General features: G+C 39.7%; 1 protein-coding gene across 10 annotated transcripts in view; it reads right to left on the minus strand.

Annotated features, from left to right (window-relative positions):
- HIPK3 (homeodomain interacting protein kinase 3) overlaps positions 1 to 25,185 on the minus strand; it is a 157,440-nt gene that overhangs the window by 38,711 nt on the left and 93,544 nt on the right. For all 10 annotated transcript variants that reach the window (XM_043550171.1, XM_037899877.2, XM_043550170.1 and 7 more), the window contains one exon: positions 6,598 to 6,721. In XM_043550171.1, the coding sequence (XP_043406106.1) occupies positions 6,598 to 6,721 (124 nt within the window). The remainder of the gene's footprint in view (positions 1 to 6,597; positions 6,722 to 25,185) is intronic.

Genomic DNA, 25,185 nt, shown 5'->3' on the forward strand with positions numbered 1-25,185 from the left:
TGACTTCAGTGGACATTGTATCAGGTCTATAACTAACTGTCTACACCAAGATGTTTTACTGTAACAAGCCATTTACAACACACACTTTGCTTCTCTACAAAAGAAAAAGGACACTAAACTTTCTAAACTACTACATGCCACAAGGGGCCACAGCAATCCCTCAACCCACCCAGCAATATTGTTAACCTATCCAACTATACTCTTAGCCCAGTAGAAGCAGCTGTCCTATCTCGGGGCCTCTCCTTCTGCCCCTCCACCCCCACGAACATGATACAGTTCTGTGGTGACCTAGAATCCTATTTTCGACGTCTCCGACTCAAGGAATATTTCCAACACACCTCTGAACAACATACTAACCCACAGAGACCTCCCTACCAACACTACAAAAAGAAGGATTCTAGGTGGACTCCTCCTGAAGGTCGAGACAGCAGACTGGACTTCTACATAGAGTGTTTCCGCCGACGTGCACGGGCTGAAATTGTGGAAAAGCAGCATCACTTGCCCCACAACCTCAGCCATCCTGAACACAATGCCATCCACAGCCTCAGAAACAACTCTGACATCATAATCAAAAAGGCTGACAAAGGAGGTGCTGTTGTCATCATGAATAGGTCGGAATATGAACAAGAGGCTGCTCGGCAGCTCTCCAACACCACTTTCTACAAGCCATTACCCTCTGATCCCACTGAGAGTTACCAAAAGAAACTACAGCATTTGCTCAAGAAACTCCCTGAAAAAGCACAAGATCAAATCCGCACAGACACACCCCTGGAACCTCGACCAGGGATATTCTATCTACTACTCAAGATCCATAAACCTGGATATCCTGGGCACCCCATCATCTCAGGCATTGGCATCCTGACAGCAGGATTGTCTGGCTATGTAGACTCCCTCCTCAGACCCTACGCTAACAGCACTCCCAGCTACCTTCGAGACACCACTGACTTCCTGAGGAAACTACAATCCATCGGTGATCTTCCTGATAAAACCATCCTGGCCACTATGGATGTAGAAGCCCTCTACACCAACATTCCACACAAAGATGGACTACAAGCCGTCAAGAACACTATCCCCGATAATGTCACGGCTAACCTGGTGGCTGAACTTTGTGACTTTGTCCTTACCCATAACTATTTTACATTTGGGGACAATGTATACCTTCAAATCAGCGGCACTGCTATGAGTACCCACATGGCCCCACAGTATGCCAACATTTGTATGGCTGACTTAGAACAACGCTTCCTCTGCTCTCGTCCCCTAATGCCCCTACTCTACTTGAGCTATATTGATGACATCTTCATTATCTGGACCCATGGAAAAGAAGCCCTTGAGGAATTCCACCATGATTTCAACAATTTCCATCCCACCATCAACCTCAGCCTGGTCCAGTCCACACAAGAGATCCACTTCCTTGGACACTACAGTGCTAATAAACGATGGTCACATAAACACCACCCTATACCGGAAACCTACTGACTGCTATTCCTACCTACATGCCTCCAGCTTTCACCCTGACCACACCACACGATCCATTGTCTACAGCCAAGCTCTGCGATACAACCGCATTTGCTCCAACCCCTCAGACAGAGACAAACACCTACAAGATCTCTATCAAGCATTCTTACAACTACAATACCCACCTGCGGAAGTGAAGAAACAGATTGACAGAGCCAGAAGAGTTCCCAGAAGTCACCTACTACAGGACAGGCCTAACAAAGAAAATAACAGAACGCCACTAGCCGTCACCTTCAGCCCCCAACTAAAACCCCTCCAATGCATTATTAAGGATCTACAACCTATCCTGAAGGATGACTCAACACTCTCACAAATCTTAGGAGACAGTCCTTGCCTACAGACAGCCCCCGAACCTGAAGCGAATACTCACCAGCAACCACATACCACACAACAGAACCACTAACCTAGGAACCTATCCTTGCAACAAAGCCCGTTGCCAACTGTGCCCACATATCTATTCAGGGGACACCATCACAGGGCCTAATAACATCAGCCACACTATCAGAGGCTCCAGAGTAACAGCTGTGTTAGTCTGTATTCGCAAAAAGAAAAGGAGTACTTGTGGCACCTTAGAGACGAACCAATTTATTTGAGCATAAGCTTTCGTGAGCTACAGGCTCGTTCACCTGCACATCTACCAATGTGATATATGCCATCATGTGCCAGCAATGCCCCTCTGCCATGTACATTGGTCAAACTGGACAGTCTCTACGTAAAAGAATAAATGGACACAAATCAGATGTCAAGAATTACAACATTCCTAAACCAGTCGGAGAACACTTCAATCTCTCTGGTCACGCGATTACAGACATGAAAGTTGCGATATTACAACAGAAAAACTTCAAAACCAGACTCCTGCGAGAGACTGTTGAATTGGAATTCATTTGCAAATTGGATACAATTAACTTAGGCTTGAATAGAGACTGGGAGTGGCTAAGTCATTATGCAAGGTAACCTATTTCCCCTTGTTTTTTCCTACCTCCTCTCCCCCCCTTCCTCAGACGTTCTTGTTAAACCCTGGATTTGTGCTGGAAATGGCCCACCTTGATTATCATACACATTGTAAGGAGAGCGATCACTTTAGATAAGCTATTACCAACAGAAGAGTGGGTTTGTGTGTATGGAAAAAAAAAAAGGGGGGGGGGAGGGGAGAAAACCTGGATTTATGCTGGAAATGGCCCACCTTGATTATCATACACATTGTAAGGAGAGTGATCACTTTAGATAAGCTATTACCAGCAGGAGAGTGGGGTGGGGGGAGAGAAAACCTTTTGTGGTGGTAAACAACCGTTTTTTCATGGTTTGTATGTATAAGAACATCTTCTGTATTTTCCACAGTATACATCCGATGAAGTGAGCTGTAGCTCACGAAAGCTTATGCTCAAATAAATTGGTTAGTCTCTAAGGTGCCACAAGTACTCCTTTTCTTTTTGCGAATACAGACTAACACGGCTGTTACTCTGAAACCTATCTATAAATTACCATTAGTGTAGAACAGTGGATCCCAGACTTGTTCTCTTGCTTGTGCAGGGAAAGCCCCTGGCAGGCCAGGCCAGGCCGGTTTGTTACCTACTGCATCTGCAGGTTCGGCCGATCGCGGCTCCCAGTGGCTGAGGTTCACTGCTCCAGGCCAATGGGAGCTGCTGGAAGCGGCGTGGGCCGAGGGACGTACTGGCCACCACTTCCAGCAGCTTCCATTGGCCTGGAGCAGCGAACCACTGCCACTGGGAGCCGCGATCGGCCGAACCTGCGGACGCAGCAGGTAAACAAACTGGCCCGGCCCGCCAGGGGCTTTGCCTGCACAAGCGGCGGAACAAGTTTGAGAACCACTGGTGTAGAAGGTATGATAGGCGTTATATATATATATCTTTTCAAAACAGTGAATATTATTAACAAGCCACACCATCATACTATAATCATATCACCTCACAACCATTTGTTTCTTTTTAGGTACTGCAATTTTAAAATGTTGGATCATCAGAAATATTAAAAAGTGTCAAAGATTTGACTTAAATCCTTAAAAACATGACAGAGTAATCAAAGCTAAGACTGATATTTTTACCTTAACTCACATTGTTATGCATGAGTATTGTAGGGATCTAAGAACATCATATGATGTTCAATAAGTGAATACATGTTACAGCCTTCTCTTTACATTTTCTTTCTGTTGTGAGTTTAAATCAGATCTTTGAAGTTAGCTGAACCTGAATTTTCTGTGTGGCAAATTATAAAAGAGGAAATATGATTTTGAAACCACAGCCAGGTACTTCTCCACATTTTGTACATTTCTCATTAACTTTAAAACAGTGCATACACAGAGGGCAACTGACTGATTCATTCCCCACTCAAGCAGCCTTGTAACCCACTGTTAACTCTATAGGGACACAGATGAAGTTCTCCAGAATATAAACTGTAAAAGATCAGATTAAGAATTTCAGGTTAATTGGAGTCTGTATTATAGAAAGAGATGAGCTGCCAAAAAATCCCAAAAGACCATTATATTTTTTCCATTTTTTTTAATTTGCAAAACTATATCAAGAAACAGCAATAATTTTGGCCGACATTCTTGAGACCATGCAATGATCTGTCAGTAAAAGTGAAGTTCTGGAATGTGTTTATACTAGCAACATTCTGTGAAAGTGAGATTGCCATATTGGTATTTAAATCTTCCCTGTTACCTTTGTCGGATTTCTACTTATTTTGGGCCAATTTTATTTTGCAAAAAATATTTACAAATGGTTTGGGGGAGTGGGTATATATAAAACAATGACAGTAGTATCTAGAAGAGCTCTTTAGGGGATTTTCACTATTCAGTTCTAGAATTGCCTAAATAGTACCTCTCGTCAGCTAAATATTGGGTGAAAAATAAGATCCACTTCAATTTAGGCTTAAACAGTTTCTTTTAGCCTTTATTTTGTAAATTTTAAGATAAATGTATTATCCCCTATGAATTACTTATGCATGCAAAAACAGATAAGGCAAGAAAGATAATCAAACTACCATCCTCAGGGACAGGACGACTCTCTTTAAATCCCTGGTTTCTATGTTTGATTAGTCTTTCCCTGTGTCTCCTCCACTCTTTTTTGTCAATCACCAATCTTTTACCTCTTGTTCCATAACTTTACCAGGTTACCTCAATTGTGTACCTGTCTATTCTAAACTCCTAATTAAAACATTCTCATGCATAAATTACAACTAACCTAAACTAATATTTTTGCTTATCCTGTTAAAACTTCCTTTTATCTGTCAATTTCTATCATCTATTCTCTGCTCTCAATCCCTCTGGTTCCATCCAGTTGCTTTTATCTTACTGGCCTATTTTTGTGGCCTTGGGTTTTTATTTATTAGCTGTCTTGCTGGGGGGAGAGGGCGGGTGTACCTGGAGCTCACAATTCTCTCATACTACTTTGCTTCATTCCGATATTTGCATAGATAGAGGATTTTACAGATAAGAGAGACAAACCAGGTTTCCTGGTTTACACAACCATGAAGCCTTTTCAGCTAAGTTTTGAACAACTGCATCAGCAAAGAGAAATACAAAAAGCAAAAATTCCTTTATTTTTTATAATACTATATGTGAATATTCATTTCTCTAACATTATTTAATATATATATTTGACTAAAATTAATAACATGGTTTTCTAACATTTCCCTGCCTTCAGGCATCTGACCCTTGGGCAAGTGCCTCACTCTACTTACGACTGTGTTGTAAGGTTATATAATCCAACATTTGTTTGTTTTTTCATTGTGTGTTTAGCAAGTCTCCAAGCATGCATTTAACTTTATGACACATAAGCATTATTACAATTGTTTCTTGTACTAGTAGCAAGAAGCAATAAGTAGCAACACCTTGAAGCTTAAATCAATAACTGGATGTTGTTTTGTAGATATTTCTCTCCCCAGTTAGTGGTAGGGAAAGTGAGAAGTAAACCTGCATGTCCCCTCTAAGAGGGCTGCAGTATAATGGTCAATATGAGTTCCCCAGCTTAAGAGTGAAGCATCAGTAATGATAGTTGCCTCAGGTGTAGGTATGAGGAAAGGAGTCCCCACTCAAACTTTCTGTGGCTTTGTCCACCAGACAAGAGATGCTAGAACCTCGGTCAGAGTTGTTATTTTAGCAATTATGTTGACTTTTTTTTTTAGCGAACATATGGAATGAAGCCAGGTTTGGAGGCAATGGAGATGAAGCCTGACAAAGGGCGGCACGTGTGCGCATAAGGACATGTGGCTAAGGAGGAAAGGCAAGTTCTGACTGAAGTCCAAGGAAATAGGGAACTAAGAGGCCCTGAGCCTTAACATGCTGACATTGCCACAAATCCCAATGACATAAACATTTTATTCCCCCTTCCCCCACCCCCAAAAAAACTATAAAATGAAGTACCAAGAACGTACAAAAACCCTTCAGATTTGAGACAGAAAACTGCAGTACAGGTTGAGCCATAAGTCCTTTAACAGTCAGAAGGAAATATGGAGGTTATAGCATGTGCTGTGTCTCTCCTGCAGAGATGGCACTCAAAAACAGGGCATAACCCAGAAGTCTAGAGTTTTGCAGTAGGAACACAGATCCCTCAGTGGAACAGAGATTTCAACATGTATCTTTAAAGAAAGGATCTGTATGAAGACTAGAATTTAATTCCAAGTAACAGATTGTGGGTTACAAAAATGAGAAAAATTTACAGTATTTGATGAGGGATGTACACCTATTTGTCTCCATATCAACAATATTTATCTAGAATGTTGCAGAGTACAAATAGGGTCAAATTATCAGCTGCTTTAAATAGGCATAACTCCGTTAATGGGTCAATGGGGCTACACCAATTTACAGAAGCTGAGAACCTGACACACAATGCCTAGCATAGTACCTCAATACTTTGAACATTTAGTATTTTCCTTCAGAAAATTTTAATAAAATCAAATGTAAATTATTTAAGTGGACTCTTTCACGTAATCTAATTCCATTAAACAATGTAGTACAGGTTTATCTTTCACATGAGAAAAATCACAGCACATGAATTTAGCCTAGAATAAAGAAATGATGCATTCTTTTAAAATACAAAGTCATTCATAAAGCTATTCTACTACCTGGTCATATTCCAGGGCTCCTGGATACAGCGGCCACCCAAGGAACAGCTCTGCAATCACACACCCCAGCGACCACATGTCTATGGCTTCACAAAACGGCAACCCCAGTATAATCTCTGGTGCTCTGCAAATTAAATAAATACAGTTATTACATTTTTGCCTTTAAAAAAAATTAAAAATACAAGTAGGTAAAAAGTTTATCATTTGAAAATATGCTATTTATGTCTTAAAAGTAAAACCTTAGGGTTTTGTTTTTTCTTTTCAAGATAATCCACATTAGAATATTACAGTAGCATTGAAGAGACAATTTTTCCATGCCAGACCTATATATTATGCTTAGGTTATTATATTCCTGCATTTTCTACTGTGTACTACCGTGTCTTAACTTGCTGAGATTCTTTTCACAGTATAAAATCTTCATTAAATGTGAAAGCAATCACAGAATTCTCTTAGAAATTATTATTCCTGAATTATTTACTACTTTAACATTTCTATTTTTCCTCCAACATCTCCCCACCCCCAATCCAAACTTCCTACCGCTGTAAGTACTGTATTCTGGGACAGAAGCTTGATATAAATATTTTCTATATAAAATATTCCCTCTGGCAATACACATTTAGCCCTTGCATGCTACCAAAATGCATTAAAATCAATTTAGTTACATAGCTGCAAACCTCTAATGCAGACACACTTTATCTTGATCACCTTAACCTTGCTTGCACCCACTTAACTTGATCAATTTTTATAACAATTTAGCTAAACCAGTACACTTTTCTAGCGTAGACCAGGCCTTCTTTGTTACCTAATACAAATGTATGTATGTGGACAACTACTGTAATCACAGAATCAGGGTTGCCAAGCCTCCAGGATTGTCCTGGAATCTCCAGGAATTAAAGAGTAATCTTTAAATAAAGATGGTCATGTGATGAAACCTCCAGGAACATGTCCAACCAAAACTGGCAACTCTACACAGAATGTAGAAAAAGTTGTTGTAATAAAGCTGCAAAAGTTATGGGGCTGTCAACATTTCTATTTTCAGGAAACACGACTTAGTATTCTACATTTATCCTGAAGCATGTATTTTAACCTGTTTCATTTTTTAAAAAGTCAGGTCATGCAAGTTATAAGAGGAAGTGAAAATATATTTACACACAAACACACAAAAGAGCCCAGAGACAGTAAATACGTTAAACTATTTCATCCCAACATGGTCTAAATTAAAAAGAGCCAAGGATATTAAAAAGGTGATCTGCAAATTTAAAATTAAGATCCACAAAATATGTAATAAAAGTATTCAAAAGTAAAAAATGCTTTTCAGCAAATTAGTAACAATGTTTTTGGAAATAAAGTTAACTATTAGTAATACGCTAAATACCCAGTTACCTTTTTATCTACTAAATAATGCTAACTTATTTTGCTTTTCCTTTTTAATTCGCAGGTTGCTTTAACATTTAAAAAACAAAAACACAGAAGCTGCACACAAAACCTGCCCAAAGTGCATATGCTAGAATTTCTCCCCCTCCCCACAACCATCAAAGATTTTTTTTCCTGTTTATTATAAGGAGAACAATAACCTCTATTTAGATAACCTAACACTTTCCCTTATTAAAAAAAAAGAGATGGTTCCATATTCATGGTCTGCAGCAGGACTGTCAAATGTAACAAGGGGGTACCTAAGGTCAGGGGCAGTCTCTTGCTAGCCTCATGAAAATCCATCCAGATATGGCTGAGTTAAGACTTTTGGGGGGGGATGGTGGAGGGAGGTCACTATTTCCTATCCTGTAAAACTGACCCTGTTGCATCACTTCAGCAATCAGCACATGGAGTGGAAGCTCTGAACAGTAGGGGCAACCAGGAGATCATGTGTTCTAGATTCACTTCTTTTACTAAATGGTAGTAATAATTCTGTAATCTTCACAATCCTTATTGAGCACGTTGGAAATACAATCCACATCTCTTATTTGGGAGACCCACTTAGCAACAACATCTTTCAGAAAGTCTCCCAAACATTTACCCCTGACTATGCTTCCTATAAAACAGGACTACTCCTACATATGTAACTCCCTGTTTCTGTCTGTTACATTTTGTCATAAAATTTGTAGTCACAGAGGAAAACAATATTCTCTTGAGGCAGGTAGAGCAAGGATGTTCTTGTAGTTAAGGCAGCTGAATGCTTTACAGCAGAACTACACTTTATCTGTGTCTTTGTCACAGACTTCTCTGGGGTGCTGGAAGTCAACCTACTTGCATGGGGTGTTGTGAGGATCAATTAGTTAATGCTGATATAGCACTTTGTACATGTAAGTACTATAAAAATATTTACTCTGACAGAACAGGCCATAAGAGTATGAGGTGCTATCAGGAAACAAAACTAGGAGACTTTTACAAATGTTGGCCTTAAAAAAAAAAAAAAAAAAATCTGTGCCTCAGTTTCCCGACTCTCAAATAGGGATAATAGTCTGCTATCTAACATGGGAACTGTGAAGATAAACTCATTGATTTTCCTATGCTGTGCATTGAAAGAGGCAGATATCCTGTGAGAAAAACAGCATGTGATTATGTATCACTGCATCACTCAATAGTAGGATTACACTATTGCAGTTTTACACTAAAAACTGCATACACACCAGGTGAGTGGGAGGGAGGAATTAAAATTATACAAGTAACCTTAAATTCAGAATTTCCTAACTTTTGAGCATTCAACTTTGCACCATAACCAACACTGATTTAGTAGTTCTTCGTGTGTAATATATGTATTGTCTGAAATAAATACATATCAAGTAAGTAAAAACACTTTAAACATGTTAAATACATTTAACAGCCATTTCTATAGTCAATTTAAATATGCCATTAGCATCCATCAAGTAAACAATTATAAAAGTTGTCACATTTGCACAACAGACAAAGTGGCTCTGTTTCTTTAAACCCTGGTCTATTCTGAGGCGAAAGAAAGGTGAACTCAGCAAAAGTCATTCTATCAGAGCTTGACAAATCCGCTCACAGGAAACTTTCATGTCAAGGAGAGTTGTACTGATTACTTTCTGAAGAAGGTAAGTTTTCATTCATTCAAAAAAAATCTAGCACTTACTGTTACAAAGAAAACCTATTAGATGCAAACTGACATGGTGTTACCTTGCTGAATCTGCAGAGAGCCAGCCTTTCACAACAGAGATATGGACTGTCTGAAGCCCAAATCCTGATTTCATTGTCTAATGCCAACAGACCCTGGCTGTCTGCGGGCAGGATTGAACCGAGGACCTCTTGAACTTAGTGCATGAGCCTCTACCGCAGGAGCTAAAAGCCCACCGGCTGTCAGCCAAGACTGTAGGGCAGACTCATTTAACTCTAAGTGGTCTTGGTGCCACTAGATGGGACAAAACATCACACCCAGAAGGTGTGTGGATTACAATTGCACACCTTGAGTGGCATCCTGTGTGCTGAGGATTGCCTCTGAAAACAGGAAGGGAAAGGGAAAGCCCTCCCCCTCAGGTTATTCTGTGGTAATACAGTCACTAGTTTGTCGTTACATTCAAGAGTCAGGGCATGGGTAGCCTCTGCCCTTTTTGTGTACCCATTCATTCCATGAGGGGCGAGTGGAAATGAATAGCAGATTCTGCATAGAGCTGAATCCACCACTCAGGCACTAAATCCCTGCTTTGAATTTGCTTAAAGCCTTCCAATAATATGGGGTACACATTCCCTGGAAAGATTCCCCAAATTCTACCCCACCCTTGAACAATGGAACGACACTCCTAAGAGGGCCTCTGTGGCTACAGAATCATAGAAATACAGGGCTGGAAGGGACCTCAAGAGGTCATCTTGTCCAGCCTCCTGAGTTGGGGCAGAATCAAGTAAACCTAGACCCTCCCTGACAGGTGTTTGTCTAACCTATTCTTAAACACCTCCAATTATGGGGATTCCACAACTCCTCTCGGAAGCCTCTTCCAGTGCTTAACTGAGTTAGAAAGATTTTAGAAAGATTTAGAGTTAGAAAAATTTTCCTGATATCTAACCTTAATCTCCCTTGCTGCAGATTAAGCCCATTACTTCTTGTCCTATCTACGATGGAGAACAACTGATCACCATTCCCACCCCTTAACATATTTGAATGCAGTTATCAGGTTCCCCCTCAGTTTTTTTTTTTTTCAAGACACAATATGCCCAGTTTTTTTAACCTTTCCACATAGGTCAGGTTAGGTTTTCTAAATCTTTTATCATTTTTGTTACTCTCCTTTGGACTCTCTCCAAGTTGTTGACTTCTTTCTTAAAGTCTGGCACCTAGAACTGGACACTACTCCAGATGATGTCTCACCAGAGTGGAGCAGAACAGGACAATTACCGCCTGTGCTTATATATGTCACTCCTGATAATACACCCCAGGACGATATTAACCTAACCAGTTACTCCCTATTTTGTAGCTGTGCATTTGATTTTTCCTTCTTAAATGTAGTACTTTGCATTTTTCTTTATTGAATTTCACCTTGTTGATTTCAGATTAATTCTTCAATTTGTCAAAGTCTTTTTGAATTCTACTCCCATCCTCCAAAGTGCTTGCAACCACTCCCAGCTGGGTGTCATCTGCAAATTTCCACCAAGTTTTTAATGAAAATACTGACTACTGCCAGACCCAGGACACATCCATCTGATTCCACTAGATACATTCTCCCAGTTTGACAGAAAACTATTGATAACTACTTTTTGAGTATAGTCTTTGAACCAATTATGCACCCATCTTATAATAATTTCATTTAGACCACATTTCCCTAGTTTGCTTAAAAGAATATCACGTGGGAGCGTGTCAAAAGCTTTACTGAAATCAAGATAGATCACATCTACAACTTCTCCCATATCCACTAGGCCAGTAACCTTGTCAAAGATAGAAATTAGATTGGTTTGGCATAGTTTATTCTTGACAAATCCATGTTTGCTATTACTTATTACCCTCTTATCCTCTACGTGCTTACAAACTGATAGTTTAATAATTTGTTCCAGTATTTTCCCAGGGATTCAAGTTAGGTTGAATTGTCTATAGTTCTCCAGGTCCGATCTGTTCCCCTTCTTAAAGACAGATACTATTTGCCCTTCTCTAGTCCTCTGGGACCTCCCCTATCCTCCAGGAGTTCTCCAAAATTACTTCAGATATATTCAAATTGGCAGGGCCAATAAGGAACTATAACTTATCTAAATATTCTGTTCTTTCCCTATTTTGGTTTGTGTTCCTTCCCCCTTTCTGTTAATATTAATTTTTTAAGTATCTACTCACAATTAACCTCTTAGTGAACACTGAAGCAAAACAGGTATTAAACACCTCAGTCTCCTCGATGTCATCCATTATTAGCTCTTCTTCCTCATTAAGTAGTGACCAACACACTCCTTTCTCTTGCTCCTAATGTATTTAAAGCACCTCTTCATATTACCTTTTACACCACTTGCTAGGTGTAACTCATTTTGTGCCTAGGCCTTGCTCGCGCTATTCTTTTGTACTTGTTCTTTTTGATTTTTAGGTAATAAAAGAGCTTCTTATGCAACCATATTGGACTCTTATTAGTCTTCCTACCCCTCCTTTCCATTGGGATAATTTGTTATTGTGTGTTTACTATTGTCTTTCTTTCAGAAACTGTCAGCTCTCCTGAACTCCTTTATCCCTTAGATTTTCATCTCCATGCGACCTTACCTACAGTTCTCTGAATTTGCTGAAGTGCTTTTTTGAATTCCATTGACCTTATTCTGCTGTTCTTATTCTTTCCTTTCCTTAAAACATGCAATCTATCATTTCAAGATCACTTTCACCCAAATTGCCTTAAACCTTCAGATTCACAGCCAATTCTTTCCTGTTAGTCAGAATCAAGTCTAAAATGGTTGTCTCCCTGGGTAATTCCTCCACATTCTAAAACAAAAAGTTGTCCCCAATACATTGCAAGAATTTATTGCAAATGTTGTTTTGCCATTATACTTTTCCAACAAATGTCAGGGTAGTTAAAATTCCCCCATACTACCAAGTCTTGTGTTTTGGATATTATTTGTTCTAAAAATGTCTCTCCGCTCCTGATGATTTAGTGGTATAATAGACCCCTCCCATGATGCCAAACCTGTCTTTTCCCATTTTATTGTCACCCACAGCATTTCAACTGCTCTGCCTCCCACCTCCTTCTGGACCTCAGAACAACTGTGTATATTCTTTATATACAATGCAACACCTCTCCCCTTTTTCCCTGCCTGTCCTTCCTGAACAAACTATGACCCTGTCTACAACATTAGATTTATCCATCAAGTGTCAATGATGCCAATTAAGACAATTTAGCTTTACGTTCCAGTGCTTCCAGATTTTTCCTTTTTATCCCCGTACTTCTTGCATTTGTGAATAGACATCTCAGATGCTGAGCACATTTCCCCATTGACTTCCTTCTTGTTGCTCCTATGACCCTACTGTAATTTTCCATCCCCGCTCCACCCCTCCCACACCATTCTTTCAAGGTTGCCTTTTTGTTATACCTTCCTGTGGGTTTTGTCACTTGTCTCCTTGGAACCTAGTTTAAAGCCCTCCTCACTAAATTGGCAAGTCAGTGTCCAAAGATGCTCTTCCCCTTCTTGGTCAAATGAATCCCCTCTCTTCCCAGAATAGCATCCTGTGGTCAAGGAAACCAAAGCCCTCCTGTTGACACAATACGCAGAGCAATGCATTCATCTCCAGGATGTGTTCCTCTGCCTGGCCCCTTACTGTTTATCCTCCCGGTTGAGGGTACTTGCTACAAAAGAATAGTTAACTACCTCCACTCATTTCAATGGTTTTAGTTTTGTGCATTTTCACCACAAACCCTATGCACACTTTCAGCACTGGCAGCCCGTAGGATAAGCTTCTGGGTAGTGGCCTACTGGATTATTTCTCGAAGGCTGTCGTCTACTGCATTCAAAGATTTGACCATGCTGAATGTCTCGAGGTGCAACCTATGGAATGTTTTTCTGTAATACGTTAGGTTATGACATTGTAATAAACATTGGTGGTTTTGGCAGCTGAGTAATAAATTAAAAATACCTACATGCCACAAGACTAGAAATAGTGATAGAAATGTCTACATCCCCAAATGGTGGATGGACAACACCCCATGTATTGCTGTTTATCTTTATTAAAATAATTTTGTATTATATCAGGTTACAAATCTGAACTGTCATAATGACTACAGAGCTTATGAATATAGTGAATTTAACAAATGCATCTGTTGAAACTATATTAAAATATGTTTTATTTAATCTTTCATAGTATCTTCACTAAAATAGCCACCAGTCAGTCAGTCTGTAGGCCCTTCCTCTGAGGACAAGTACAGGAAGAGAGGAGAGGTGCTGAGGTACAGCAGAGAAAGGGAGCTCACTCTAAGGTCCCAAATGTACCAATCTGTGAGTTTTTCCACAGGTGCCAACTACTTTTATACTATATATAAAAATGCTAATAAATCATAGTGGGGGCATAATCAAACAGAAAAGAGGAATGTAAAATCCTTCGCTTGTCAGCATTTGTTACTAGAAGAATAGAAAATAAACATGTTCCCAAAATGGGCTGCCTGACAGGCTAGTAGGGTACCAAAGCAAAAACTAATCTCCAAACAGCTGAAGGCCAGGAAGATGAACATAGTCAGCTGTTATTCCACAATACTTTAAAGTCTGCTGTCTCACTAAATTGTCTGCTAAAATGACTTGACTGTCACATGCTCAGTATGTTGCTAGGAAGACAAAAATGGAGGTAGAAAATTTATTTTTAATTGAGCTATTTTTTATGTGTTAATTTTAAATAGCTCCACTACTTTTGAAAGGAACAAATGTCTGTTTACACAATTATACTCTGAGGCACACAATAATTTTCATTATTAGCCATTTAAAAAAATCAATTTGGTCTAAAACTGGCTTCCCTCTTTAAAATGAGAAAAATAAAGTGCTCTAAAATGGTTTAAAGAGTTCCATAGTTTGAAAAATGAAACTGTAAACTACATGTGATATAAAAAAATTCCTACGAAGAGCAAAATCCTGCACTTACCAATTACCTGTGGAAATTTGGTTAGGAGATAAAGGTGCCAGCTCTCCTAGCACCATCAGGGTGAAAGCAGAATGACTTATGCAGAAGAGGGGAGAGGAGACACATAATAGGGGACCATATCTTTAGTACTCGTGAGACAAATAAGACAAGTGATCATTAACTAGAGGCCTTGAAGACTATAATCTGAATTTGGACTTCAAAATTTTATATTTATATGTATATAAATATGTGTGTATATATCTACATATACACAAACACAAGTCAATGCACATACTAAAACTGAACTGTATACACAAGTAATAACAACTCTAAAGGAATTACTAATGTTATGAAAAATTCTGCCTGAGTCACCAAGAGTTGGGTCATAGTGGTTTTTCTTCCCATCTCAATAAATAATTAAGTACAGATTAAGGAACAGATTCTGATTCACACTTAAGGCGCCTTTTACTGCCAGAGACAAAGTCTCTTTTGTCCACTCTATGTTATTGTTTCTCCATCCCTTCAAGTTAGAATTCCAAGTGTTTTAATCAATTGAATATAGTCACTACCTTTCAGATGGGTGAAAACCTGCTAAGCAAATACTCCCTAATGCATCTATACCTTAGGCCCAAGAAATTACCATCCACCTACAGAAGGTAAATTCAGTAACAAATATACATACCCCTGTGCAAAGCACAGTTAGTTAGTTACTTCTTTGCACTCTGTTCTTCAATATAGGCTCTTGGACACAGGCGAATATTAGGCTTCTTACTAGAGTGCTATGTCCTGGCACCCATCCTTGACATTGGCCATTGCTAGATGTATAGAAAATTGTGAGCCTCCTATTCACTCTTTCCTTTTCTCTCCCCAAATGTTGTAAAGAAGAAACAGTACATCTCCCACCTTCACTATAAAGGTCCATTCTGATAGAGGGCAGCCAGGTATGATGTGGAGGTGGGAGAGGGGAGAAGGGCATTTTTTGCCTAAAGTGAAAGGACGTTGACACCTATAAGCAAGACCTAGAGGTATGATACTTATGAGAAAAGCTCATCAAATACAACACCAACTACCTTCCAATTTAGTAGTGAATTTTCATGATAGCATATATTTTGTTGGTAACTCAGCTATTCTATTCCCACTTCATTCTTAAGCTCCTTCCAAATTCTTCTATGAATACCATCCAGTACTGATGATCTTCTTGCAATGTGTTCCAATACGTACTCTTTGAACATTTTGACCTGTGATAATGCCTCATCTTTGCAAAGTCTAGCTCCGTACCTCCTACTGTACTCTAGTTAAGACATGCAAAAAGTTTTTTAACTCATTTACATTGTCCTTATCCTCTTTGATTGCTCCTATCATAAGCCCAGGCCCTGAGCCATACCTCAGTTTCCCCTCTTGATTATATAAATCAGTCCCAAGTCAGACTTTACCTTCATTAATCCCTTGTTTAGGGGTGCCTTTATTTATTAATAACCAGTAAACTAACAAAGAAATATCCCAGAATTCAGTTTCCTCCTCACTAGAGTCTTCTTCTCACCACTGTCAATAAATTGCCAGGAGCATCACTTGCTTTCCATACTCAGTCCCCATCCATGATAGGGTTCAGTCTCTTGTTCTGCTATTCCTTCTTGGAGAGCATCTTTCTTGGTTACTTGCTCCCTCTCCAGTGTCTCTCCCTCTTTGCCAGCACACTCTTCATCTTCCTACTCTCTTTCCAAGAGTCAGGCTCAAACTGTAAGCCTCAGGAGTTCCCCATGGTCTCCCTTTCCCAGGGACTCGGACAGTTCTCTTAGGGATCTTACTGTCACATCTAAGCCATTATTCAGGGCTTGTCCCCACAGAAACCTATTCTACCTCCTGTGGGTTCCTCCAGCCTGCAAGAGCTGCAGGGCTTCTCTAGAGAGAGCTTTCCCCTCCCCATGGCAAGTTCCTCTTTATACTGTTCTCCCAATCTCCTCCTAGCTCAGCTGCTCCATTTCTAATTGGCTACAGGGTAGCCACTTGGAGCACCTCATTGCTCCCAGGTACTCCCCACAAGGTCATCACAGGTCCTGATCCTTACTGAAGGGCCACTAGCCCATTACAGCTCCTTTTATTCCTTAATTGTCTTGCAGACCAATGGACTCTTGCAGGCTTCCTCCTTCTAATTAACTTAAATAATATCTTGTTTGTTTGATTTTCTATTTCTGACTAATTGCTTTTTAAGTCCCCTCTTAACTCTGCAAATTCCCATTGTTGTCGGGGATTATACTTTTTTTTGTGAGCTGTGCACATCTTCCCCTGATGAATCAATGGAACTTGTGTAAATACATCCAATTTGACTTCAGAACCAAAATCACCCGCAAAGATTTCAGACTGTTTTGGGCTGTTATTACAATTGCAACAAGAACATACAGCTTGTCAAAGAGCAGCCACTAGAAGCTGGGTAATGGTCACCAGAGACCTCAAATGACTCCAAAGACCAGGCTCTTTCCCTGAGCAGATGGGAGGGTGAAGAATAAAAGGCAGATTAGAGGCAGCAAAAAAATTAGTAAGAGTTGGTCATGGGAGCTTCAGCAGAATGAATTTCATCCTCCGCAAGCACCAGTCAGTATTTTTGACACAAGGGATCTCAGACCCTCTAAATTACATTGGGAGGACTTTGGCAAATATTCCAGGCCAGAGACCAGATCCCAAAGCAAAAGAAGTGACCCCCTTTATCAAGGGATATAGATTACTTGACCCTGTCCTCCTCAGAAGCACTTGAATCTTTGCCCCACCTGGGCAAAGCGAGGGGACTTGGATAGTGACAAACAATGGTTTAATTAGGGCAAGATCCAATCCCACAGGAAGAGAGAGACTTAACTGCTTCTGGAAAGCACTTCACCTCCAACTACATCATGCATCCTCTCATATACCCCTATCACTGAAATCCCTTACGGGTGGCAATAGGTGCCACTGTCTACAAACCAACATTTATGTACTCAAGAATGAGGTTTTTTGTTACTGAGTACTCATTAGTTTTAGTCAATATATTGGCTTTTGTGTAAAGTGGGTCCATTCACTTGGAGCGTTAGGGAAAAATTGAACTGTAGGGTTTTATATCATTAGCCCATTTGCAACATCTTTGTTTATCCAGCCTTTGTTACAGTTTTATATTTTCAGTTTCTTTCTGTTACTTTTTAAATAAAGCTGTTCAGGATGGACTGTCCATCTTCTGTGTTTTAGTGAGTCCCTAGATTGCAAACACTGTTCTCATAGCATAAGTAGGTTATCATAGGTTTCCATGATAAAGTTTCTTGGGGAAATAAAACCTGCAATCACAATGTGAAAATTGTCTTCCCACGTGGACGTACTGTGTGTTAGTCCATATGGGATTGTGTTTGTCTGCCTGAAGAACCCTCACAAGATTCTAACCACTGTTTCCAGCTTAAAGCTGGAGGACTGCTGCCCAGAAGGTGGCACCCTTCCCAGAAACAAGCAAATGTGAAGCCTGTGAGAGGCACTGCATTATGTTCTAGATGCCATAGTTTGTTCTTTTCAACAGACATTGCTTGAGGGATTTCCACTTTTTAAAATATTTTTTATGTTTGCTTCTATAAATTCTTGCTACACTTTTGATATATTTTAGATATTTAAATTTATGACATTAGATTTAACTTGGTAGATATACATTTACTTGGAATTTCCAAAAGCATCTGATCACACTAAGAGTTTACAGGGTAAAAGGTAAAATTATGGCTCAAAAATCGTTAACAGATGCAAAACAGCAGCAATAAAATGATCAGTATTTAACATAGAACACGCTTCAAATTATTTGAAAGGGGGTGAACTGCATGGTGGCAAAATTTGTAGATGATGCAAAATCTCTGAAGTCTAAAGAGGACTATGAGGAACTTAAGAATGACCTAACAAAGCTAGGCTATTAAGCAACATGATAGTAGGTTACACACTGTAGATAAGTACACAATAATGCATATTGCGAGAAATAATTTGGATTACTCATACACACTGATGGGTTCTAAATAAACTAACTTCCCAAGGAGAAGACCTAGACTTCTTTGTGGACACTTCAACAAAAGCATCTGCTCAAAAGAGCAGTAAGAATTTAAAATGCAAACAAGATATTAGCATGTATTAAGAAAAAGATAAGAATAAAACTGAAATTCTTATGCTTTACATAAAAACTGGTGGTATTCCCTCACCTTGAATAGAGTGCTCACTTTTGAATTCTGTGTTCAGTTTTGGTGACCCCATCTGAAAAAGGATACAGCAAATAGAAAAGGCCCAGAGAAGGATAATAAAATATATTAAAAGGCTTAGAAAGATTTCAACATGAGAAGAAATGTGATTAGGACTATTTAGTTTAAAGAGAACAGGAATGACAGGTAAAATATTAGAATGATATAAAATAATAAAAGCTAGCAAGAAAGTCAATCAGGGGCTTCTATTGCCCTCCCTTGATGATACAAGACCAAGAGAATATCCTTTGAAATTAAGGCAAACTTAAAACTGATAAAAGCACATGGTTTTCTAACTCAAAACATTATTATCCTCTGGAATCCATTGACACTATTTGAAGTAAATAGGTTAGTAGGATTAAAAAAATATTAGAGATGTATATGGATAAAAATATACACAGTTCTTCTAGGTAGGATAAAAAATAATACAATCCAGTTCATAACCATGAACAATTCAGGTAAGTAACCCTTCACTACCTGGGGTTAAGAAGAAACTTCCATAATAGGAATATTACAAAATAATTTTACATTATGGGGGATTTATAGATCCTTTGAAGAATTTGGTTTTGGCTCTTGCTGCAGAAAAGATACCAAAATACGTGAACCATTGGACTGACACAGTATGCATCTCCTTTTTTCCTTTATCATATTAAAATTTACAAAGTTACACATGAAGACAGGTTATGCAAGCCCACCTCCTCTTTGCTCCAAGCTAAAAATACATTATTTTAATTTTTCTTTCCTGTCTGAGATAGTCATTTAGCTTCCTTCTGCCATTTTATTTGATCAAGATAAGTAATCCCCAAAATATTGGGTCTTAAACAGCACATTTCAGTGAACATGAAAAATCATGGTATTTCTGCAACTGAGTAAATGTTTCTTCTTCAGAAAGTCTGGCTGGTTAGTTGTCTCTTGCTTTTAAGTGTATTTGGGCATTAGAATCCAGACTAATGTCACATATTCCCTGCACGTTTGCTCTTTGAAATGTAACAACACTATGAAACACTATGAAAAGCCAGACAGCTAAACCAGTTTTTCCCTGGTCATGTGGGGAGGACTATTATCTTGATCCTACAGAGTCATTACAACTAACTACTTGCACATCCTGGGTTTCTTATAAGGTGAACAATAACAGATCAATTTAGTAATAATTTTACATTAAAAATGATGAAACATTGTCTTGTATTTTGTTTGTCATTTCTAAACCAAAAACTACTAATACAAAGTGAGAGATTTTGGTCTAAAAGCAAATTGGTTTCAAGGTCCTAACCTGAAGGAAAATCAATACAGTGGGCAAGGACATCTGTGTGTGAGGTTTCAGGAAGGAACCTGAGTCACTGCTCTACAACTTAGGGCTATACACACCCTATAGCCCAATCCTTAGAAGGAACTGAAATCCAGGGGATCTCTGCTTGAGGGGGCACGAAAAGCCCCTTCCTCTGCAGGTGCACAGAAGGGTGCAAGATTTAGGTGGAGAAGAACGGTGAGGAAGGGAAGACGGGCAGAGGCGGCATCATATCTCCAGGAAATCCACAGGATATGTGTGGGTAAGTTAATACTGTGATATTGTCTTAAATCTTGTACACAATGACTTTTTCATTAAACCTGATGATGCTAAAGGGTTAGAACAAACTGTTAATCATCACAATTCTCAATTTTCATATACACTCTGACAGGACTATGTCAGTATCTGCCACTTTGCCAACTTTGAATCCTGACCCAGATCTGACCTAAAAAGAAATAAAATGTTTCTGATATAACAAAACATAATGAGGAAATCATCCAAAATCTGGGTCATTAAGAGAAGCAGTATCTGCAATAAATACATTTTAAAAGTTGGGCTCAATTTTACAACTAAACAAAGTCGAAAATTCTGATTTGGAAATCAAAATAGATTATTAGAGTACTGCAATGGCTGGTTTAGCTAAGGAAAACAAAGTAAAGAAGGAAGATCATCCCCATCCCAAGGCTACCACAACTCACTTATAGTACTGGCAGGGAGGAATTCATGTGGAAATGGCTACTGGAAGCCAAATCTATAATTATCCTGCTACTGTTAAGAGAATTACTGAGGACCAGAAATCTCTTTTTACAATTTTGCTTGCCAGCACTTCAGTTTGCAACAGAAAATGAATTGAGAATGACAAGACATGTTGGAGAAATAATTTAAGATGACTTCTGTGAGATTCACTCCTAATTACTCACCATACCTGGTGAAAAGAAAAATTTCATTGATAGCACAAAGTGTCTATGCTTTGGGTTTTGATTCTGCTTTTACTGGTCTCAGCAAAGGTGTAACTTATCAGGGGATTTATTTATATGCTGCTACCCTGAGGATGCAGTTTTGGAAGGCATCACAGCAGGCAATGACATGGAAACTTAACCAATAAATGCTGATGTGGCAAATTAATGAAGGAATAGCATGCATAAACAAGACTAGTCAAATAGTCTATTCCCCAGGGAACTTTTGTAACTTGTTACTGATACAAAAAGATGAGTTCTTATATTTGAATACTGTTACCATATTCTAAATTTTGGTTCTGAATATTCAAAATGTAAAGAGAGGTTACTTACAAGTAACTGTTCTTATAGACTCACAATCGTGGGATATGGCAAGCTGCAAAACTATCTTGAAAAGCCATGTCTCTTTTGGGGGTACATGAGAGATCTTGTGCATGGGCAACATCATTGCCTACTCTATTAAAGAGAGTGCATCTCCCTTCCCCACACAGCCTCAGTTCCTCTCCCTAACTGCAGAGTTCCAAGGCTACACAGAACTCTGAGGTAAAGGAAAAGGTGGGCAAACAACATGAATGAACAGAGGTGACTCTCGATGAACAGCAATTACTGGTAAATAATCTCTGGGAGATCAGCACCAAGGATGATGGTGGGTGAATACTTAACTGAATATGAATTGTAGCACCACTCTCCTATGCTGGGTGTTAGTGCATGATGTTAAATCAAAGGAGCATCTGGTGAATGTGTGTATGAATTCCAAGTTACTTCTTTGCATAGCTCTACCAGCAGAATTTGACAAAGGCACACCATTTATGCTGTTGGGGTTCTTGTAGTATTGTTTCCTAGATAAAATCTAACAATGTTCTATACATCCCCCATCCAGTGAGAAAGTATCTATTTGGTAATGTGGCATCAAATTACCTACTGGTCTTTTACAGGTAAAAAGAGCGCCCTCTAAGTTATGAAGAAAAGTTTCTTCTGGATAGGAATAAGGGCTGGGGAAGAATACAGGCAGGGAAGTACACTGAGACATGGAAATGGGGAGACTTCTTTAGGCATAATGCTGGGATAGAGCCTCATGGTGGCTTTGTTTTTGTTCACAGTCACAGCAGAAGTTCCATTGCAGAAGGAGCGCTCATGCTCCAAGTTCCCTCTAAACTGTGCAGCCCGGCAGTCGCCCAGCAAGCTATCAAGTGACGCACACTTCAGGTGTCCCTTTGCCCACTGCCATGCTGTTCCTGCCCTCTGCCTTGGAGCTGCTCCCGGGAGCCTCCTGCTTGTTATGCAGAGCAGGGGAAAAGGGGGATCGCTGATGTCAGTGTGTCCTCCTGCCCCCACCCCTGTACCACATCTTTGCAGAGCTTGCGGGGGCACAACAGGGCTCAGGAGTGGGACAAGGGAGCTTGCTAGTGGCTGCTGCTGTTGCTGTGTCTGCTTTGAGTGCCAATCTACTTAAAAGGGCAAAGTACAGCAGCAAATCATAGGGCTGAAAAGGAACAGTAGCACTCAGGATTTTAGTGAGGCTCCACCATTTGGGCTGCATTTTGCCATCATCTGAAATTCTGCACTTTAATTAAAAACAATCCCTGAATTTCTATATTTTTCCATTGTGAATATAGAGTCATAACACTGTAAATTGATGTGTAAAGACTAGAATGACAGTAACCTTCACAGAGCTACCTGTGGTGGAGAGAGGGGGCTAGGTCCTCCATAGAATAAGAACAAAAAAGGGCCCCTTTCAGTGAGGAATACAGTCTGGGAGATATGTTCTCCCACCCTGGATCCATGTTGCCTGGGACTGGGGCAATGGCCTGACTTCTCTATCGGCACACAGCTCCATGTCAGAGCTGTCAGCCAGGACTCCACACTTCAGGCGTAGGAATACTTTAAGTTTTAGTCCCCTGACTATAACTCAGAATGGGAAGAAGCCACTGCACTTCTCCCAGAACTCAAGGGGATGATGTATATACACACTTCTTCCTCAAGATCATCCTGGTGTGCCCATGTATAGACACTGGGGCTTTAAGGAAAAGCACAAAATAGCATGAGAGGTAGCAATATTGATTATCTGAAGGATGCCTCAGGGCCACTACAGTCCACTAGGGCCAGGCTGTGAATGTACTTAAAGGGACAATGCATATCTCTCTCTCTCTCTCTCACACACACACACACACACACACAGTGTCTCTCTCTCTCTCTAACACACACACACTCTCTTTCACACTCACCTCCCAACATATACTTGTACTGTTGTTGTTACTTCTTGGTATTTCCTGCAATACACATATATTCTCTGTAATTTTATTCCTTCGAAGTGCTGTTTGAGTTTTTTTGACTGGTCTGTGCATTTCATTATTTTTATTTCTTTATTGCATTTAAATTTAATTCTTTGAGTAGTGAGTTCTAAAATGCCTAACCGGTCTTGGCTGAAGTAATTACCCCTATGGTAACTTTTAAAAATATGTATTATATCTAGGTTTTTTGTTTCTAATGGTGGTGCACATTCGCACATTACCTCGATAATTTGGTCACATAACAAAATTCATTCTGCACATGGATGGAAAAAATTAGACGGAACACTGCTCATGCTAAGGTCAATGCTGGAGCTCACCTCCAGTACAGGTTTCACAGAGTCCCACATGTATAGCCACATGAGGAGATGAAGAGGGCCCTGTATACGGTCCATCCACAGTGTCTGGCTTTGAGGCAAAGGGAGTGCACTGGATCTTGAGGTCGAGTCAGGAACCCTCCAGACTCGTCTCTAAAGGAGTTAAAGGTAACCCAGGGAAGTTCCAGGTCACATCCAAAGAAATCAAAACAGGCATGGAGCCAAGCAGTGGAAAAGGATGTGGTGGGGTGGCTAATAGCACTGACGGTGAACTCACTCAGGCATGGAGAGAGAGAAGGTATTAGAGAGATCCAAACTGGTGAGAAGTCCAGGTTAGTCAGTGCTGACATACAGCTGTGGAAGAGCTTGGAAAAGAGGTGACAGCAGAGCTATTTGAGAGTTAGAAGCCCCCATGGGTCAAAGTGTACAAAGGAGGAGAAGCATGGTGCTTCTTTTTCTTATATTCATCTTGTGAGATTTGCTTCTTCTTCTCTCTTTAACCCTGATAAGTAGCTGCATGGACCTTTGGTGACAAGACAGATGTGTTACCACCAGAGGATAGGTCCAGAGTTGGTGCCAAGAGTAATGGTGCTAAATGAGGAGGAGCAAGCACAGAGGTGGGTGCTTTCAATGTCATCACCAAGGCTACCGAGGCCTTAACAGGCAATGCCAGTTTGGTCTTTGTTGCTGCTTTTGATTGAGCTAGTGCCAGCGATGCTAAATCAGAGATTAGTTTCCAGAATAACATCATTTACCTTATTCTGTTCGACTACTCTGTATTACACAAACCGGGGTGGAGTTTACATTATATATTTTTCTGGTATTAGTATTCTGTGTTAATTGTATTAAGAGTAAGAATGACATCATGCTGAATAACAATCCCTTCAGTAAACTGAAGTTTGTTGACCACAAGTTAGTCTTTCTCTCAAAGAAATATTTGTCAGAAGTTTTCATGATACCTTAAAAGAAAAAGCACTAATTTTAGAAAGCAAAGAATTAAATGCTTTTATTACACAGCACTCACAATTTTACACAGTAGTGTTGTATTAATTCTTGTGCTATTTGTTGTATTCAGTGGCATACAAGACACAAAAATTAGAGATAGAACCACTTCTATTAAGCTTGCAGTCCACAAAGATATAGAACAAGGGACCCATAGGAGGGAGCTAACAGAGATTTTTAAAAAAATATCGGGGTGAAGATGGCATTTGTATTGTAAGTATTCAAAATTAATTAAAATATTTTTTAAAAATAGTGAAATACTGTTACCATAGTTCTCCATATAAAGTTAATGCTCTGTTCACTGAACTAATGAAAAAAGGGATCCATTTCAAGGTAGCTCACTTGCATGTCCACCAATGTAAAGTTTTAACTAGAGCAGTGCTGCATAAACTTTTCCAGTTGCTCCCCCCATTACCAGTAATGGAATCTGTCTGCACCCTCCCTCCATTACTGCACAGTTGGCTCAGCAGAGGAGCTTGGACTGAAGGCAGAGCTGGAAACAGAACTGGGGA

Source organism: Chelonia mydas, chromosome 6 (assembly GCF_015237465.2).
Source record: "Chelonia mydas isolate rCheMyd1 chromosome 6, rCheMyd1.pri.v2, whole genome shotgun sequence".
NCBI lineage: Eukaryota > Metazoa > Chordata > Testudines > Cheloniidae > Chelonia > Chelonia mydas.